General features: G+C 35.4%; 1 protein-coding gene across 1 annotated transcript in view; it reads left to right on the top strand.

Annotated features, from left to right (window-relative positions):
* The window catches only part of PCLO (piccolo presynaptic cytomatrix protein), a 317,263-nt gene that overhangs the window by 175,145 nt on the left and 120,042 nt on the right, over window positions 1-22,076 (top strand). Inside the window, 2 exon segments of the mRNA XM_066318756.1 lie at window positions 7,978-10,186; window positions 15,333-15,469. Coding sequence (XP_066174853.1) covers window positions 7,978-10,186; window positions 15,333-15,469 — 2,346 coding nt within the window.

Genomic DNA, 22,076 nt, shown 5'->3' with positions numbered 1-22,076 from the left:
GTCCCTCCCCATCATAGAACTTTTGATATCTTTTGAAACAGATAAAGCAGAGAAGTTCTGAGAATTTTCAGTTCTGTATTTATGAAAATTTCTTTTTAAACTGTCAGTGAAACGACAGAGGGGAGAAAAAGAAGTGATTACTGATTAAGAAACACTAATTATGTTGTAGTCTAATATACAATGTTATAGCATAGTACATAGTCACTATTAATCTACGGGATTTGTCTTAATCTTGTTAAGCACCTACCTCAGAGGAATTCTAGTTTTGCCTTTTTTTCCTCCATATGGTGAATCTTTCTCTTGTTCAGGTTATTGTTATTCAATACAGAGACTCCTACATAGAGTCTTTGTCCTCTGTTTTGTCACTTATATCATAATCTTCTGGGTTGTCAAAGTAAAATATGTTTAACAATTCTCTTAGAAACTTTCCTGACTCATGTTAAAGACAGTGTATATAAAAATGCATTATTTTATTAATTTTTTATTTTAAACAAGAAAAGGATATCTTTAAAGTAATTAGTAAATTAAGAATAATTTTAATTCACAGACAAAGAGACTGGTTATAAATTCTTTATCAGGCTTTGGCCCTGGAGTAGGACTGTAATACTATAACATTCAGAGTATGAGCTAAAGTTGATAGTGAAAACATAGTATTGCAACAAGGATAGAACAGTATTTTCTTTTTGTGAAGTCTCTCAAAAGTTTTTAGTATACTGATATATAATTAAAATACTTGAGAATATTTAACGTATGTTAGTACAAAGCATATAAAGACAAGAATTTAGGAAGCATCAGTAGGTATTGCATACATAGCAGCTGTATATTTCCAGCAATGTTTTCAAGCCTTTCATAGCAACGTAGGAAATCTGTATTTGTCATTCAAAAAAGAAATTCTGACCATGTTCCTCTGGTTTGAGGACAGGATTTCCCCCTTCTCCTCTCCTTTCCCCTTTTCCCTTCCTTTTTGTTATATTTCCTGCTCTTCTTTCTCAGAGATTGAAAAATGTGAATATATTGAGTCCATTTGGTAAAGAGATTTTAATGCAGAAGCAGTACTCAACTCTGACAATTTGACTCTTTCTATTGGCTTCACAGATGCCCATTATTTTAATCAATCTGCCAGAGATTTTTCCCCATTGCAAAGTAACTGAGATACCTGTAATTCTGTATACACTTAATATAATTGAACAGTGAATCTCTCACATAAACTGCTATCCTAGGACACCTTGAAAAGACAAGTAATATGGTTGCAAAGACAAATAACAAAGGATAGCAGAGGAGGGGGGGAAAGAAATTAGGAATAAAAAAGAAAATAATGAGTTCTGAAGGTAACGTTACCGTGAGTTAACCAGAAAAGTTTCCCTTTTGCTTAAGGCTTAAGCTATGAGAGAAAAAGAATTACAAAAAGTGGTGAATTGTACTTAGGCAATTGGCAAAAAGGACTGTCTTCAGTGAGCAGAAGAAGCAAATAGTATAGGTATGATCTGTAGATGTAAGGGAATTAAAGTGTAAGCTTGTGAATAATGTGCATGTTGTTTAAAATACTTTTAATGTACATACATGGAACGTTGTTCCAATTACACTATTTAAATACAAGTTTCGAAACAACGTATTTCATTTTTTCTTACAAACTGATTTTTCAATGATGTATTACTGCTGATTCAAACTGCTACTTCTAATTTTTAGAAATTGAGAAGGGGCTTGCCCCATTACCCTTTATAGGCAAATTTGTCAGTCCTGTTCCAAATGAATCACAAATCAGTCTGTGTAAAGCTGTCTTCTGTGCAAACAACTAGGAACACCTATTACGTCTGCTCTCATAAAGTAGATGAAATGTAGATCTAGATCCCTTTGAAAATCACAGTGTAAGGGCTGCAGCTGTCTGTAGTTTGCATATCAAATTTCCTTTGAATTTCTCTCTTCTCCCCTCAAGATCAAAAGAAGCATATGGGCTTTTATGTGTTTAACTGAGAATAGAAGTTGATATCTCACATCACGTCAGCTGTTAGGAAGTGCACTGTGCTGTCCCCGTTGCATTTGAAGTGAAAATGGCATTTTCAAACAATTTCACAGAGAAAATGAAAGGAGTAAGGGGATGGAAAGTATGAAAGTGTTTATCTGAAGAATAAATGACTCTGACTGACTTGAAGAAAAGAAAAAAACCCAAAAAATTATTATTGTTTTGGAAAAGACTATTTATAAAAGTTGTATATTCGTGTTAACAGAAAAGAAATTTGTCTTTAGAGGACTCCAAAGGAGTAAAAAAAAATTTAAAAAAAACCAAACCAAAAACAAAACAAACAAACAAACAAAACCCCCCCAAAAAACACACCACAATCTAGAGAACATCAGATTGACTGGCATCTCTATGCTGCTGGGTAGTGATTTAGAACCTAGTTTTCTGCCTGACTGCTCAGTCCCTAGAGCAAAATACTTGCAGAAAAGAAAAAGACAAGAATTATATTGAGGGAAAGCTCTGGTATATTAATTGTGAAGCAGGGTATTTCACTCCCAAATACAAGGCCAAATTCAGCTCATCAAATTAATGTTCCACTACCCTTGCCAGCAATGGCACACCAGCCAAGGCAATACTGGTTGTATGATAGTTTTACTATTGGTTAGAATTTGTTCAGAGCATGTATTACTTCATTCTCAGCACTGCTGATGATACCAGCTTTTATTAAATATATGTTTCTTTCTATGTATTTTCTTTACCACATACACGTCATCTGCTTCCTTTAACCTGATTGCTTCATTGGAGAACCACCTTCTGTGCTTCTTCATGCTATAGAAATGCTCCTATGTCAGCCATAGCCAGTGGAGAGAAGCTTCTCAATATTCTTTCTCTAATGTTTATTAAGAGGGGTTAACAAAGGTGGACCCTTCTCATCAGCAGTTATCACATAATAGATATTAAGTCCAGAAGTGTCCATAAAAACTCACATGGGAAACTTTCTTTGCACAGGACAAGTTGCAAAACATTGTTCAGGACCTCTGCACCTATAAGAAGATGTAGTTAAGGACTCCATACTTAAAATTAAGTAATTTAATACTAGTGTATTATGTTACTATCTTTAGGAGTTGGGTCTCATTTGCAAGACACTTTAAAGATACTGTTAAATTACCAAGAAGTCCTTAATGAGCCGTAACAGATTTTCATGGATTCTTTGTAGTAAATTAGATGTTTGAAATATTGAATTGCCGAAATTTCTGATTCCTTTGATACATTTCTAAAAATGAAGAGCTGTAATACTCAATAACACATTCCAACCCTTTATAAGTAGAACAGCTGTCTTAGAATTGCAATTTTAAATGTACATATTGGGCTTTGGAGGGGTTGCATTTGGGAAGGTTTTTGTAACATGAAAAATCCAATATGTGAGAGCTGGAAAGTGAGCTGCAGCACAGGCTTCACTTAAAAATCTGCATTGGTCCCAACCCTAGGTGATTTTTATTTCTGAATGGGAGAGTAATTTCTATCCCTCCACTACCTAACATCTTATCTGGTGAAAACAGTTTATTCCCAGTAATTTCATTAGCACATCAGCATTCATCTCTCCACTGATGCTAGTCATAAGTTTTCTGAGTGAGTTTATTGACTGCGTGGTCCTTGTCTGAAGACAAAAAATATTATTTGCATTGTTTTTCTGGTAGCAGAACAAACAGAATACAGCCAACTTTCTGCTGATATTTCAAGTCTGTTGCAAATTAGTGTCAAATGTTTCGGGGAACCTAGCCCTGAAAAGTGAGGTTTTATTCTTCTGCAGTATAGAGCAGGATTTTCATCATGCTGAGTCTTCCGGGGGTTGTGGGAGGAGTAACCTCATGTATAATCCACTTTGCTTTTCACAGCACCACAGGCTGTAGTACTCTGACATCACTGTGTCTATTATATAGAGAGTCTGGTAAGGATAAACTAATAAGATGCTGTCATCACAATTTTAATTGACTTCTGCAAATGCATATGTGTATACAATATGTATACATTATTTTCAGGATTTTTCCTTGCTTGTATAAAAAAATATGTATGTAAGTACAGATCTGTTTTGTCAGCACTAAAGAAGAGCGAAGAAGAAGTTGGTGTTGTGATCATAGAAAATTTTAAAAGGGCAATGAATAATAAGGATTACAGTTTTACTAGGAAAATTCAAAACATGCAAGAAATATGCAAGAGTTGTATGCTCAAGTGTGAAAGCTGAGCTTCTGAGCAAATGAATATCCAAACATTGCTACCTGAATGGAGAGCAGCATATCATGTTCAAAAACTCATTTGGAAGAGAACAAGAAAGGTTGCTTAGCTAGAATCAAACACAGTGTTTAGAAGTAGAAAGTTATCACAGGTATCCTGAGCCATTCGGTTCCTCAAAGTAAGCTATCTCTTTAAAACAGATAGAAAGCAGCAGAACACATTAGTATTTCTTAGTAGTTGAATGATTCTTGTAGTGGGTCAGAGTCTTGCTGGCTTCGTCAACAATGACATCAAATTAAAGATACAAAAATAGGTAGAAAAAGGTATTTTTAGAAATATTCGCAAGGGACAGGGATGGTCATTGCAAAGGAGTTATTCCAAAGTCACCACACAATTTAACAGAGTTCACAAGCTATTGTCAAGATGACCTCTATAAGCTCAGACTCAGACAATAACTCACATCAAGACTAATATGTATTGGCAAGGCAGAAAAGCAAGATTTTGCTAAATCTGTTTGCATGCAACCTTCAGCTCAGTCTTTTGACTTGTTTACTGTGATGTTATCTTGTCACTGAACTGCAAGACTAAGAAGACATCCTCCTATGTTTATTTCAAAACTCTGTTAGGCTTAAGGAGTGGTGGTGGAAGGAGAAGGCAGTTTGTTCCTCAGTTCTTTAGCTTGTAGTACTGGGGAGAAGGTCTCCTATTGTAGCATTATTTCAAGCACAAGCTTACGCCTTATTTCAACAAGGTCAGCTTTGCCTCAGAAGCAGATCTGATTACCATTAGGTCCACCCTGAAGGGATATCCCAGACTAGTGAAAAATTATATTTTTATATAATAAAAATTATTATAAATAAAGTCAGCAATAAAGTAATAACATTTATGTAAGCATCATGGTAAAACAAAGTACAGAATAATTTACTTCTACTGTTTGGAAGTTGCACTCTACATTTAGTGATTTGCTTGACAAAGAAATATTTTTAAAAATTAGTGAGGTTGCAAATAGCTAGAAGTAAACTGATTAGAATTAAGATGGAAAACATGGTAAAATATAATAGAAAACTTAATCGTTTATTCAGTCAGAGAGCTTGCTAAGGTCACCTGTCTGACATCTAACTTAACCTTTATCCAGTGATTGTAAGGTCTAAGAATGCCTGCTTGTATTTGATAAGTTTATGTGGCTCCACAGTGGTCTCATTAAGGTTTCTGCCCCATCTTTCCTTTGGATACTTCAAATGTAAAATGAACATAACATTATGAATGTGAGACAATGACCAAAAATACAGAGATGTGTCTAGACAACACAATTGTTTCTTTCCACTCCCAGTTCATTTTGAAAAAGAGATTAGAATTTGGCAAAGATCAGCCCTAGCTTGCCTTTTTTTTTTCCCCCATGCTATTTAACAAATTCAAAAGAAATGCAAAAAATAATAGCAGCCACTTTTAAGCTGTCTGTTAAAATACTGCAGTTGAGCTTCCCTTCAATCTACTAAGACAGTTCCCAGGGAGCATGCTAACATAGGTGATGATGGAAATATTCAGGAACAAGAAACACACACACATTTTATCACAGTACTAGTGTTCTTTTTCTTGTCCAAGTATCAATCTCAAGTAAAAGTAATTAAGTCTTCCTTTTGTGAAAACAGCAGCTAAAAACCAGAGATTATCAATATTGTTTTAAAAGCAAGTGGTACATCTTCCTATAGTATCTATTAGTCTATGTTTCTTCATATACAGAAAGATCTAAAAACAAAATATTTTTTTTGTTAAAATGCATAGTAGTCTGACACTGAGATTTATGCATCAGCAACTTAACTATTATCTGAAAATATTAATTCCATAAAGTATTATAGACCTTTTAATGACTGTTTTATTAATGGCACTTCCCAATGCCAGTGACCATCTGTGACTGCTTCACCATCTGTGATTCCTATTTCAGTTCAGGAGGGGGAAATAACAGTGGTATTACACTGATTTTACAATATAAAACATTAGCCAACTAGACCTACTGTAGATGATTAATTTGTCTTTGCTTATAAGTGCACCCTGAGCAAGATAAAATTAACTCCTTTGATTTGTTGGCACAACATGGGTCTGTGAAATGGCCACAGGAAGCTGAAAAGATTAAATTGCTTTTACTGAAAACGGAAACATGCAAAAGTAGATGGAATTTAGATGAAGAGAATAAAAGAGCTTAAATGGATCTTGAAAAGGTGGTGAATGTTTCCTTAAAGATCCATGGCAAACTATGTGTTGATTATTATAATTTTTAAAAGCTAGATTAGAGGACCAGCAAAAGGGAATTGTCAGTATTTCTTAAAAACTTGTACAGTTTTTTTGATGCTATATTAAAATAAACTGAAAAAATACTGATTTATAAACTCCTACGTAAAATTAATACTATTTATATCTTGTCTGAATTAAGTAGCATTTATTTAAAAAAGAATGCTTTTTTTAATTAAAAGCAGTTAATGCCTACAGAAATGCTGGTCCTTGCCTCCAGAGGCAGGAGAGTCAATTTGATCAATATTGGTTTTATTCTCCCCTTATTAAACTGGGCTAATATGTTTCCATATGTTGCTATTAGCCTGTCCTCATTCTGTGATGGCTGAGCTGATTTTTCTTTTGTTTCAGTGTATGTGTGTAGATCAACCTCTTTTTCTAAGGCAAAATTTGCAAGAAGCTATTAGGGAGATGAGATACAATTTCAAAATCATTCAGGTCCCACTTCTTAATCTGTACACATTGCATGAGAGCCTAAACTTCAAAACTAAAAAAAAAAAAAAATAAATAAAAAAAAATTCAAAAGCATTAGTACTTTAGGATGCAAATTGAATTGCATCTAACCAGTTGCATTGTCTAATTTCCTGGCTGATGATGAGAGATTGGCACCTCAAAAAAATTACTTATCAGCCCAAGGTAGATAGTTCTACATCAAGGTGAATCACTCTTCTATCATTAACTGTAGGGGAGTCTGGACATCTGGACAGAATTAAATTTTTAGAATTTTGTACTGTGTAAGTTTTTTTGTTTTTTTTAAGTTTAAACTGAAGATTTCTAACTGTAACAATTTATTTATGAAAGTCTTCAGGGAACTGAAGAAAGCTTATACCAGTTTTGTAATGGACAAGAAAATCCCCTGAACATATACATATATAGCAGCAGATATGAGGCAAAAATTACAAGATCATGTAAGAACTACCTGTCTTGTCACTAGAAATTCTGCTTTGTTTTCTGGATTTCAGTACAAAATATAGTTTGTGGGTATACATTCAGTGTCTGGCTCAGAGTCATCTGTTCAACCATACAGGTTCTATATAAGTTTAAATATGAATGTGTATACAAGTACATTTATAATTACAAAGATTTTTTAATCAAATTAAATATTATATAAAAGGGAGGTGTATATGTATATATATGTTCCCCTCACGTACATATGCATTGAGTATGTTTATGTATAAGCATGCATAAAATAAAAGAAAAAACACCCCACCTTTTAAATTACCATTGATTCGATTTTAAGAATATAAGATAGATTTTTTAGTCTTAGGCTAAACAAAGTCCTACTGAGTGTCACCCCTATTTTTGCATTTGATTGCTCATCTTTAGCAGACTGATAGCCATTTTCCTTTCTATTTTCTTCTTCCTATTCACAGGTACAAAATTTTCTCTGTCTTAAGGAAAGTATATGGTTAAGTTAAAAATCCATACCCTGAAAAAAAATTAAATAACTTGTGATTAATTTCCCTCCAGAATAGTGATCCTGAATATTTCTTCTATTGCAGTCCAAAGGTTCTTCAAGCATGACTCCATCCAGCACTCAAAAGAAGGTGAAGAGGACTCTGCCCAATCCACCTCCAGAGGAAGCAACAGCAGGAACTCAGTCTCCATATACTTCTGTGGGATCAGTTTCACGGAGAAGGATTTGTAGGACCACCACTATGGCCAGAGCCAAAATTCTTCAGGATATAGACAGGGAATTGGATCTGGTCGAACGTGAATCAGCAAAACTTAGGAAGAAGCAAGCAGAGCTAGATGAGGAGGAAAAAGAAATAGATGCCAAGTTGAGATACTTGGAAATGGGCATTAATAGGAGGAAAGAAGCCCTGCTAAAAGAAAGAGAAAAGAGAGAGCGTGCCTATCTCCAAGGAGTAGCAGAAGAACGTGATTATATGTCAGACAGTGAAGTTAATAATACCAGGTCAACCAGAATAGAAACTCAGCATGGCTTGGAAAGACCACGTACCGCACCCCAGACAGAATTTAACCAGTTTATGCCACCACAAACCCAGCCAGAAACACAGTTTGCCCCTGCTACAAGCCCATATGCTCAATATCAGTATTCATCTCCTGCCCTGCCAACTCAAGCACCAACTCAGTTCACACAGCAGTCACATTACCAACAACAGCAGCCTTTGTATCACCAGCAGGTTTCACCCTATCAGACCCAGACAGCATTCCAAACAGGAGCTACCATGTCCTATACCCCACAGGCTCAACCTCCACCATCTCAACAGCCATCATACCAACTCCCATCACAGATGATGGTGATACAGCCAAAGCCAAGACAGACCACATTATATTTGGAGCCTAAGATAACAACAAACTATGATGTAATTCGCAATCAGCCTCTCATGATAGCACCAGTTTCAACTGACAGTAGTTATGCAGTTTCCCAGCTGGGCAGTAAATACTCTACCTTGGACTTAAGGATAGGACTAGATGAGAGAAACAGCATAGCAAGCAGCCCTATATCAAGTATCTCTGCAGATTCATTCTATGCAGATATAGACCACCACCACACATCCCGAAATTATGTGCTGATTGATGATATAGGAGAACTTACTAAAGGAACAGGAGCTCTTGGTTCCAGTTTTAGCCTCCATGATAAAGATCTGACCAAAACAGATCGACTGCTTCGCACAACTGAGGCCAGGAGAGCACAAGAAGTGTCAGATTTCCTAGCACCACTGCAGACTTCCTCTAGGTTACATTCCTATGTTAAAGCTGATGAAGACCCAATGGAGGACCCTTATGAGCTCAAACTTCTGAAACACCAGATAAAGCAAGAGTTCCGTAGAGGTGCAGAAAGTCTTGATCATCTGGCTGGCCTGTCACAGTATTACCATGGAGAGGGCAGCTACAGGCATTTTCCAAAATCTGAGAAATACAGCATAGGTAGGCTTACTCTTGAGAAACAGGCTGCTAAGCAGCTGCCAGCAGCCCTCCTTTACCAGAAGCAGTCAAAACACAAGAAAGCCTTGATAGACCCCAAACTAACAAAGTTTTCACCTATCCAAGAAAGCAGAGACCTTGAGCCTGACTATTCGAGCTATATGACTTCTAGCACATCAACACTTGGGGGAATTACTACTAGGGCAAGGCTTCTTCAGGATGATATCACATATGGCCTTAGAAAAAACATCAGTGACCAACAGAAGTACATGGGGCCACCACTGACGTCATCCATTGGAGCAGGCCTTGGGACTGCGCTAGGTCCAACAATGAGATCCGCACTACAGGATGAAGCAGACAAGTCTTATAGCAGTGGTAGTAGGTCTAGGCCCTCATCTAGGCCCTCCTCAGTGTATGGGCTCGATTTGTCATTGAAAAGGGATTCTTCCAGTTCTTCTTTAAGACTGAAAGCCCAAGAAACTGAACCTTTAGATGTTTCCTTTAGCCATGCAGCACCTTCTGGAAGAACTAAACCCACCAGTCTACCTATTAGCCAAAGCAGGGGAAGGATCCCAATAGTAGCTCAGAACTCAGAGGAGGAGAGCCCACTAAGTCCTGTTGGACAGCCAATGGGAATGGCAAGAGCAGCAGCTGGACCCTTGCCACCAATATCCGCAGATACCAGGGACCAGTTTGGATCGAGCCATTCTTTACCTGAGGTCCAGCAGCATATGAGGGAGGAGTCACGGACTCGAGGCTATGATCGAGATATAGCCTTCATCATGGATGACTTCCAGCATGCCATGTCAGACAGTGAAGGTAAATTAGGCCTCAGACTGGTATCTTACTATCACAACGCAAATCCTCATTTCTATGCATGTGTCTGATTTTTGTTACACTTCAAAGACTTGTTCTTTTTCTGTTCCTTGGTGCATCTTCTGTGTATCTACATTTTTGGGGGTTGATTTGTTTTGTCTTATTTGATATTTTTTTTAATTTTACTCTAACAGTTTCTGGACGGTGTTAAGCTATAGCATGCTACTATATTGTTGTTGATTTGCTTTCCTTTTGGTTTGCTTGTGCATTTTCCTTTTCACTTGTTTATGTCTGCTTTTCAATGATACTGTGTAGAACATTCCATGTACAATACAGACTCTGCCATCAGTCTTTATGTGCAGCTCTCTCCAGTGACTGTGAATCATTGAACTTATTTGAAATAGTTTTTGTTGGGATTTGGAAATAATCTCCCAAATCTCTAAAAAACTCCAGTAATTTTATGTGCATGAAATTTCATGATAGATATCAAAAAGTTATAATTCCATCTCCCGATGCACCAATTTAAATCTGTGTTTATAGAGAAATAGTCTGTTCATTAAGTACATATTATATGTTAGAACCACATAGAGCTGAACGTGATAGCAAAATAACATTCTACATATGGTTTGTTGAAAGCATCCTGTCATGTGGACTTCTGTGCATTCAGAATTGTGATTATGTAAGATAATTTGTCATTTGAATGGTGCAAGACAATCTCATCCTTCAATAAACTTACATAAAGTATTTTACTTCTGTTGATGAGTTATGCAGTGTAGCTGGTTTTATATGCATCCCGTACACATCTGCCAAATAAGCACAAGAGTTTATCTCACTTAAGTTCATGAAAGGAACCTTTCTGATGTATTATAAATAGTGCAATTAAAAATGCTTCTTCTGAATAAGTACAGCAGAATGTTAAAGCTGATGTTGAATACTTAATAATTGCAAATTATGTATCAGTTTTGAGTCAGTTCAGACTTAATATATTCTAAATTGTTTAAAAATCATAAAGATAGTTTGAAGGCAAATGAAATGAATATGTTCAAAATTGTATGCACTCCCTTAACTTTTTCTTATGTGTATTTACTGCACAATAAAGGAGACTTTGCATGCGCTCTATTGTCTGTAAATGGCAATGATTGTCTCAAGAGACACATTTGCATGATTATGAAGTAGTATGGTTTATTTTATCATTTTTACTAACCTCCGTTCATTATTGCATTATTGGTTTTTTACACATGCTGAATCTTTCATAAACATTAGAAAAAATTATCTATTTGCCTTTCTCATACTTCATACTAAGGGCTTTGTTCTGTTAAGTTTCTCTTCATATTTCTTAGATATTTATAACCCCCTCATGAACTCTGTGTTTCAGGAGAGACTCAGGGTCATCAGCTTTTTCGATATTTATCAGAAGTTTAACTGTTTTTACTGTCCTTCAGTTCTTACCACACAGAGTCCTATAATTAAATCTGAAAGCAGTTTAGAGGACCTCCCTGAGTTGCAGCTCGTATCATTCTTCCTAAAGAAGCAGATGCTATCTTGTCTCCTCTCAGCTTGTGACTTTTACAGGTCATTCTGCAGTCACATTGTGAAAGATACAGGACACTTTTACTCCTGAAAGCTAAGGAGATCCAGCCTGGACCAAAAAAATCTAATTTGATGCTATTCTACCTCATATGAATAGGTCATAGGGAATTATAGATCTGCCCTACAGTGCATTATATTTCTCATATATATTTGTGTGAGACATGCATGTAACACTTCAAGTTGAACTCACATCAGTTTTAAATCAGTCTCTGATTAGTTAGACCCTTTCAATAGTATTCTAATTCAATTCACATATTCTGCATTAGATTGATATGTCACTCAGGGCATCCCCTTTCAGTAGTCTTTTTCAAATTTCTATCAAATTTGGCTTCACAAAATGGCCTGTTCCTTGGGAAACCAAAACACTTCATGACATTATTTTTAAATATGCAGTCTAATAGCAAGTAACCTACATGGAAAATAATTAATATAATTTGGATGTAAGGTAAAAAGTGTTCAAAAGAAGCAATTAAATTTCTTCAGAAAGATATGGCCTTCTTTTTAAGGCCATACACTCTTCTCTGTAATAATCTGATGCCCTGATAGTGGGCAGCTATTCTGGCATGTTTCATCCAACTTTTAGCACAATTTGCTTTGCAGCTGCTCTTTATTTTAAGCAACTGCTCCATGGTCTTGATGAGATTTCATTGAAATAAATCAGTCCTAAGCACGGGCTTTGGAAAATTCTTCTTGTGCTACAACTTCATTTATCATCTTAAGAGACTTTTAAGAATTAGTTTCTGTTAAAATGTCAAATTTAAATTGTTTTCTTTGGTTCAAATTCAGAGACATATTTAACTTTCTATTCATTTTTACAAGTGACATCCCATAACAAATACTAGAAAAGAATGCAAATGTGACTTTGAGTCCAAACCTTCTGTTTTATACTAAGTACGTACTGTAACAAATCCTAAAACCATGCTTCAGGACATAAAGTAGTGCTTACACTGGGATTCCAAACTTCAAACAGGTTAAAAAAAGTAGCCTTAGTGTTGAAAAAGCACAATGTCCAGAGCTGCTCATTGAAAATAAACAGCATTTTGAGATCTTGAAAGACTTGGAATTTTCTCAGGGTTCCCAGTACCATGAAAACTGTGATCCAGCAGATAGATCTCTGTCAAACCCACTGCTGTCACTTTCCACACATTATTAAGTATGTTGAAGATACTAATTTTCAAAAACACTGAAGCTAGTACTCAATTTTATGAATATAAATAGCCCTTGCTGTTCAGAAGGTATAAAATTTATGTTTGCTTACCTCAAGTTTTTTGGGTTTTTTCCTCTCTTATATCCTAATTTGGCAATTCTTCAACAGAGCTTAGAAGTTTAAAATTGAGATGTCAAGATATCAAGATATCAACACAGCAAATTCCTTGTAATTTTTCATCTTTGGGATTTAGAGTGATCACTGTTACTTCTCTGGATCCTGTGGCATAGGGTTCAATCTCTCCTGGTTAATCTGTGTGGGTAGAACCATATGTTAGCCTTAGAATAAAAGGATGACTTCTCTAAGACTGTCAGTGGTTCATCTTGGCTGTTGTCAGGTTTCCAGCTGTAACAAATCCCAAGCCAAAACCAGTGGGGTGTGTATGTACATGTGAGTGTGGTGTGTGTGTCTGTATACACATACATTTATAAGTTCTTAAATTTCAATAAAGTATGCTCATTCATCACAGTTTGATTTAAAAAAAAAGGAAAAAAAAAAAAAAAAGGCTGCTCTGAACTGCAGTATGGAACTCTAAGCTTTCAAGAGAAGTAATCCAGGAAAAGTTATTTTAACTGAGGCAGGAGAAAAAAAAAAAAAAAATCATTCTTTCATCTGCTCAGATTATGGCACAGATTGTGATAGCCAGCATTAGAATCTGGAGTCAGAAATATAGATAAGGTTCTTCATGCAATCATCAGAAAGAAGTTCTGTTAGGATGAGTTATGGATGAGCCTGCTTTGTGCAGGTACTGGTCAACTGGCATAAATGTATAAAGAATTAAATATTTGCGTGCTAGATCATACTGGTTTGTTGATAGCAGTTAATCAATAACTAATCAATAGCAAGATAAGCATCAACCTCTAATAATGTTTCTGGTAATTCATATATGCTTACCTAAATAATATTAAATAAACCATTTCATGTTAGATTAAGTTTGCACAGTCATGAAAGAAGAGATCTAATACCTGAATCAAGAATAAAATTTTTCTGAAGGCTTAATATAATAGAGAATGTTGGTTTTACCACATACAACTTATTCTTTTCAAAAAAATCATTCATATATAGTATTCCTCATTTTGAAAAAATTTAAGACAATAGTAGTGATAAACCACCTTACTTTTTTTCCTATTAAATTAACATTTTTGTGAAATAATTTCTTAAACCAAATAGATAATGTTTACTTTCACAACTAAATAGGAAAGATTATTAACACTACCATTTTTCCTTTTAAATTCTTTTCTGTCATGAGCATTCACTCTTGTTACTATAGGAAAAACTGATCTTATTTAAGGTTTGAAATTCCTTGTGGTTTTGCTGAAACAAATATTATCTTCTTTTGATTTCCAAATTTATCTTGCTTAATAAAGCATAAAATTCAAATTTGCCTTACATTCTACATTGCATTACCTGAACAATGTATTGGTTTACACTGAAGAAAACAGGACATGATTCTGATCCCAATGGAGTCATACCTGTGTGAGTTGATCCAGTAGTCAGTAAGCATAAATATATGCATTTGCAAAATTGATTTCAGTGAAATGACATTATCTGATCCCCAAAAGATACCTAATACAACATTTAATGTTGCAAACAGAGTATTAGTCTTGTAGAATTTTTTGCAGAATGATCATTAAAGATCCATACACAAAGGTTCATACTGCAAAATCGGGGGATGGAATTAAAAATGAGAACACCTGTAATATTTCTGCTTAGAATTTCAGTTCATAGGTTGGTTTTCTATCTTATTTGATTTGGTTTGGTATCGATTTCATAGAGAAGTCTTAATTTTCTTATATGTAGGTCTAGATTATTTTCAAAATATCTTGAACAATATTCACTTCAGAAATTTGGGAATTAGTGGGATTTGTATTTTGAGGGTTGGTTATTTTGGATTTTGATTTGGATTTTCTGAATTTGTTTGGTTTTGTTGTTTTGTCTTTTTTTTTTTTTTCTTTTTTTTTTTTCTTTTTTTTTTTTTTTTTTTTTGGTTGGTCTGCTGAAAAATAACTAATATGCCTAATTTTTTATCAACAAACATTTTAGAGATATGTGATTTTAGAGATATGTGAAATCCGCAGTGCATTTCTTATCTGCCAGAAGGAGGAAGTGGCTATAGCACTTAGATTTCTTCTGAATTTAATATCCATAGTTCTGACATAAACAGAATCTTCTCCCTTTGCTGCCTCACAGCTAAATAATACTCAAGTTCAATGTCTCAAGTCTCACCTCTAACTTTGCTTTAGCTGCATGGCCAATTAGTAACCACTCTGCATGTTTGCTATGCACAATGCACATTCTTGCCCTTTGCCCAGCACTGGACCAGAGCATTTGACCTGTCCTTGGTTTTCAAAGCCTATCATCTCCGTCGGGAAGAAACAGATTGGTTTGACAAGCCCCGAGAGCCTCGTTTGGAGAATGGACACATCCTTGACAGAAGGCTGCCTGAGAAGTTGTCACACTCTCGACCACTAAGTCAACACCAAGATCAAGTAAGCTGTCAAATAAGATGTGTCTCTAGTTTTATAGATGACTGATAATTTAATCATGCTGTCCAATGGGTCCCATAGGAAACTACAGGATTACTCAAAATCCAGCTGCATTCAGCTGAAGTGCTGTTGAACCTGTATTCATCATCAACATTTGATAATGAAATTATATTCACTTTCCTCCACAATTCAGTATTAATTCTTGCAGGTTGTCTTGACTTTTGAAATATAACTGAAAATATCTATACCTTTAGTATTCCTATTGGTGAAAAAAAGACAAAAAAGAGAAAACAATCTAATTTTCCTTTACCAACTTTATCACATTTAAATTAAAGTCCCTTATTTTAGTAGTTGAAGGGAAATAATTTCTTTATCCTGTTGACATTTTTTTTCACTTTCAAATGGTAAGTATAATCCAAACAGTCTGTGATTAATTATTGAATAAATCAGCAGGACTTTATAAATCTAATACTTAGAATATTTCATTTATTAGGGAGAGGTAGAAGAATACCATAGTCTGCTTTTCAGGCTTGCCAACATTGAAATCTAGATTATCTTAGTGTACCATCACATTTTCACTTTTTATCTATAAAGTTTATGTATTTCCAGTCTCTAAGGTTTCAGCTGCTTATATCAGTTGTCATTTTTATTGATTGATCTAGATTATATCCTGATATATTATTATGTTTTGATTTAGATTCCATTTTTACATGAGATCCAATGTAAGCAATGAGTGTATTTTCTCAAGACAAGAGAAAATAACTTCAAATTGCACCAGGGGAGGTTGAGATTAGATATTGGGAAAAATGTCTTCATGGAAGGGCTGGTCAAGCATTGGAACAGGCTGCCCAGGGAAATGATGGAGTCATCATCCATGGAAGTGTTCAAGAAAAATGTGGAAATGGCACTTGAGGACATGGTTTGTAGTGAACATGGTGGTGGTACTGGGCTGACAGTTGGACTTGATGTCTTTTCCAACTTTAACAATTCTGTGATTCTGAGAGAAGATATTGTATGGCCCCTTTGTGATACTTAACAGCTTATATTGCTCACGTTAATTCCTCAGAAAACATACAAAACAGGAATATCCCACTGTCATGCAGCCTTTAAAAGTTTTATGCTGGTGAGCATTTTCACTGACATTTGACAATCAAATGTAGGTTTTATGAAGCAATGGTGTAGATTTTACAAAGCAAGTGTTAAAATGTCTAAAAATACAAGCTGTCTTTTTTTTTTTTCTCCCCTCCTTTCCTTTCCTTAGCATATAATGAGATTTAAAAACCCTGGGTTGTACTGAGCCTACTCATTTCTTGTTGAGGAAAAGGGCTTTACACAATATAATTCTTATAGCAATCTATTCAAATAGATCTATGATTCTATTAATCAACTTAATTGAATGATAAAGGATGCTTTTGAGTCTTAACAGCTCTTAATATCACTGGCAACAGTTTAAAAAACTGTCTATCTGAGTACTTTAATCCCCATGAGAAACATTCATTATTCTAAGCATACAAAATTGTATTTTACCACTGCAGCTTTCTGAAGTAGAATTGAAAATTTTCCTTGAAAATCAGGTTTGTCCACAAGGATTACTGCTAACCTTGAGCTCTGTGATATGGAGGTGGTCAGTAAGATACGTTTAACTTCTAGGGCTTCAGAGCTTTTGTCCTGGGAAACAGTTCCAAAGCAAAGTCTTAGTCACAGAGATCTGATCTTTGTGTTTTCTCTCTCAAATAAATAGTTTTGCATTAGGACTGGTTGAAAAATTTTCTTAAAAAATTTTGCAGAATTTTTTTTTCAAAATTTTGTTCGAAATTTTTCAGCAGGAAGGTTAAAGGGCCTAAAAGTTCTTGTTTTCCTGGATATTTCCAGGAAAAAAATATGTGGGGTTTTTTTCTCCCTTAAGCTATTGTGATATCCCCATGCTTATATGGAAATAGAAATACAGAATTAAAATCTAGCCAAAGGCATTTTTTAAGGTTTTGTGAAATATGGGATGTAAATTGGAGAGTAAACATGTTCTAAATAATTCTGTCTGGTGCCAGTTAAAGCCTCAGCAGAAGAGGCTTTACAACAGTTCCTTCTTCTTCTGTTTCCATCCAGGTTAGATACTGTCAGTCACACACCAGTACAAAATAGTATCAATGACTCTGCAGAAGGGAGAAATGCCAGATCTCACCAACTCCACATCACCTACCTAATCAAAATGTTACTCAGAGCTTGTCTTCTGTGAATATTTGTTTAAGATAACTTAAATATATTTTCAGACGCATCCAGAAATCAAATTGCTTTGTGACAAGATAAAAAGGGCCAGAGATATTTTAATAAAAGATTCATTGCTGAAACATTGCTGAGTTGTGGAATACTTAGCAATAGAAGAAAGTAGATCATTATCAATATCTCTTCTTTTTTATCATTAGTATTATATTTTCAAGGGATAAAGGCAAATAAATCATAGCAAACCAAACAATGAGAGTAGTGAGGCAAAGTAACCACTCCCAAAGGACTTTTTCAGCCCTGTGTGTAACAAAAGGGTTACTGAGTTCATTGTGCCATGCTGTCTGTCTCCTGTATCCACACCTCAGTCCTGCACAGGAACCTGGAGTGTCCAAGTCTAATATACTCGAGAGACAAAAATGGCAAGTCATTCTCCATCCAGAACCGTCTGAACATATCCACCTTTATCCAGAGCTTCCTTTGCTGCAGGTGATTTCCTGAAATCAGTTAGGAGGGAAGTTTCCTGGTTAGCACAGGAACTGATCCATTACAACTCCCTTAATATCCCTTACTGAGCTCAAACCAGACACAGAAAGAATAATTTGCATCAATAGCACTAATCTGCTTGTAATGGATCAATTCCTGTTTCCAAAAACTCTTATTGGCTTTAAATTTGCTATTTTTAGGATCTTCTGTGTTAAAAAATTGAAATGTTTTAATGACCACTCCAATATGTGTATTCCAGAAGATTTTGATTCACACATATGAAATACCAATTTTCCTACTAGATGAAATCAGAAATGCTTGATTACATCCCACAGAGCCTGTACAACTGAAGGTAATAAATAAAGCAAAACCCTGAGCTTTTGAAGCAAGAGTGCAGTGGAGTGACAACCCTGAACCTCCAGGTTTCCATGGCTTTCTTATAACCTAGCAGATTAAGCTCCCGTACTGTATTATAAATATTAAAATACATTTGTTTCTATAGCAACTTCTGTGGTGCTATTTAGCATTCTGGAATCACGTTAAATTGCAGTTCAGTTGAATATCTTATTAGCCATTTCCCAATGTATTGATTCTGGACTGCTTCCCTGAGGAGGGTAAAACCTTATCAATACATAATCTATTGTAGAATTCCCACTGGCTGCTGTCAACCTCAACAGTTTGCTTAGTCACTGCCAGTTCACTGGCAACTTCTTTAAACCTCCAGACATCAAGGGTTTTATTATTTTCCGTGAAAATTATTTGTATATCCTGAACTAAACAGGGAAACCTCCCAAATCATACAAATGATTTGGGAAAGAACAGTAGGAGGAGGTGCCAGGACAGTAAAATTTCGTGACAAGGGCTTGGACTATGAGAGTGTTTTAAGAGGCAATAAGTAGTTTTTGAGTGAGGGGTTTTAAATACTTCCAGTCATCATAGGTGGATCTTTTTAAGCGCTAAACTAATAATAAAGTCCTAAACTCATCGTAATACCAGTATATTACCATCAGTTCACTTAGGCAACAGCTTTCTAATCACAAAAAGAAGGCAAGGGTCCTAGATGTGAAACCTTTTAAATGCAATCCTCTATTTCTAAACAACCTAAAAATATATATGCTTTTCTCTTCATTCATGGGTCACAACCATTCTCTTGAAATTTAAGTCAAGACGTTTTAGGTGCACTTGGATATTTAGAAATTATGAAAAAATGGGTCATAAGGTGAGCACTGGGGCTAAGATGAAAGAATACTGTTTATCACAGGGACATGGAAGGCTACCTGCAAACATCTGTTCCACATTTTTGTAGTCCATCTACTTATTTTTGGTTGTTTTCCAGCTAGCAAGGAGAATTTATTTTAAATTGTAGTAAACTGTTTTCTGTTAGAGACTTGGATGGGGGAAGGGTGTACTTTTGTGATTGAGATTCTCTAGAAATATGATGAGAAATGGGACATTTCCAACTTTAGTGTAATTGTTAAAATATTTAATCTAAAGAATGAATCGTTAGCCACCCCCTCACTGTAATTCATGAAGGAATTTAGCTGGTAGTGTCACATTTCTTAGTCACTCAGAAATGTTTTTCTCTCTGCGTGACAGAATGAATTCTGGAGCAAAGATCAGTGTTGAATTTACCTAACTGCAGAAGAAAATGCTACTTAGTTTGCAATTTATTAATGAGCAGGAATATTGTATTTGTAAAATTTTTATTCAGTGCATCTTTTGCAAATTATCTCCATCACTGGGGATCTATCAGCAGAAAGATCTTTCCACCTTGAGGAATTCTAGAGAGCTCAACATTTGTGTGCTCTGCACAGAGGGAATTTAGAAGTTCAAAAGGGCAGAATTTCTGGAGAAGTTCTTGGTACCAGCTTTTGCACAGGCCTTGTGTGCTCACGCAAGTACCTGTGGTATTCAGAAATTAGGATGGATACCACCTAACCCACCACCTGGAGCATCCACCATCTTCTCCCTGGACACCTACCTCAGGTAAAGTTTCCCTTGAAAATGGTGTTTCCCAGAGGACAACAACCAGCTGTAGCTACTGAGAGTCATCTTATCAGGCCCTGTCTAACACCAATGGAAAGGGAGATGCAGCAACATTTGAAACCAGGAATAAGTATGACTTTGGTGATCCAATCCAAAGATCAGTTAATATGTTATAGGTGTGGCTATGGCCTAGAGTATTAAAACACAATTAATGAATTTTATTTCTTAATCTTAAATGTGGCACTGGAGATTATTTTCTTCTTGATTATTCTCTTCAAGTTATAATATTCCCTTTTATGAGGCTTCCGTAGTATTTGTTTATCAGATGAAACACTTAAAGACAACAGGAAATGAAATGCATTTTTAAGCTCATCTTCTGTAGCAGTCCTAGAAACCCTCAGCACAATTATTTCCCATTCATTCAATTTTTGGAGGGCCTTTGAGCTGACTAATAACATGAAACACATGACCAGAGCTTACATTTCCTGTGGAAGAAGGTGATAGGTCAGTGCTGAACTACAAATCAAGTGTACTGAATGCTCCCAAAGTGTTGAGGAAGGATCTTCACGACAGGGCAGATGGCAGAAATCTCTGGGGTTTGTAGCAGATAAATGGGATCAAGTCAACTTTTGCCCTGTGACCTAAGTCTGGGCCTGTGGACTTGTTCTCCACTACATTTTCTGCACTCCTCCTGCAGCTGTGCAGGGGAAGGATGGTCCCTCTGCACCAGGGAAAACTGAGGGAACAGTCAGCTAGAGGGGATTCCTGGCATATATTCAGCTGAAGGGAAACCAACCTTAGTGGATGTAAGAAGATGTGAACAATTGGAAACACAAAATAATTTGTGTCCTACAGGTTTTGGTATATTCTAGTGAATTTTCAGATAAATTTCAGAATTATGTGTGTATTAGGTTTTCAAATATTCTGGTAAACTTCTGATAAATATGCTCACTAATGATTAAAGCAAAACATCAAGAACAATGCAACTGTTCTTGGTATTATCTATTTACAGCAACCACTATTTTTTTCTTATTTGTTCTGCCACTTTCATAAATGTAAGGGCCTGAAAGTAAAAGCCTAATAGCATGTTCCATTTAAGTACTGATTCCCACCAACAATAAAAGAATAATATACTACCCTGGATGCTAATAAAATTCAATGCTTTTATTCAGACCTATATGAATCACAAAGATCTATTTTTCTCATAAAATTCTGGAAGTAACGAGAAAGTAATAGGCTAAAGAAGGAGACAGTCTATGTTTTCTGATGTATTTGTTAGCAGTCATGTACAATATGGCATTGAATATTCTTGAATTGTTATTTATTAAAAAATAAAAAAGAAGGAGCACATAAAATAATATAAATTGAAGTTTAAGGACTGCAGCATTCCTCAGCTAAATTGAATTCCTTCCACCAAAATGGATCCCAGCTAAGGATCTATTCAAATGTGTTCATGCACTTCTTGTAAACAGGAATATTTCACATTTTTTTATTTAATTTAATATAAAATTAGATGCTTTCTTTCAGATTTTTTACAATTTTATGTAAGCTACCTGTGACAAATGCATCACTTTCATTGTTATATAAAACTTGCTGAATTTCTGACAGTGTCGTTAAAAACAAAACACTCTCTCTATCCATTAATGAATGTGGAAGCCTCATGGAATTTTCTACACTTTTGGTAGTACTAGACTCTATATTCTGACAAAATCCCATGATAAATTCAAATGTCTGCCTGATCTCATGTTCTGATTTATTCTGGAGTTCTTGTCCACTACCAAATCCCTTTTATGTCTGACATTAATTACACTCAATATTACTCTCACTGTGTTATGGGAGGATTTGACTTTTCTAGAAGCAACATCATTCACTGGATAAGTAACTGAATCATGATAACAGATGTATAAACTCTTCTGCTTAC

Source organism: Sylvia atricapilla, chromosome 5, assembly GCF_009819655.1.
Source record: "Sylvia atricapilla isolate bSylAtr1 chromosome 5, bSylAtr1.pri, whole genome shotgun sequence".
Lineage (NCBI taxonomy): Eukaryota > Metazoa > Chordata > Aves > Passeriformes > Sylviidae > Sylvia > Sylvia atricapilla.
Note: the sequence above shows the minus strand (reverse complement) of the source record. Positions and strands in the feature narration are given on the sequence as shown.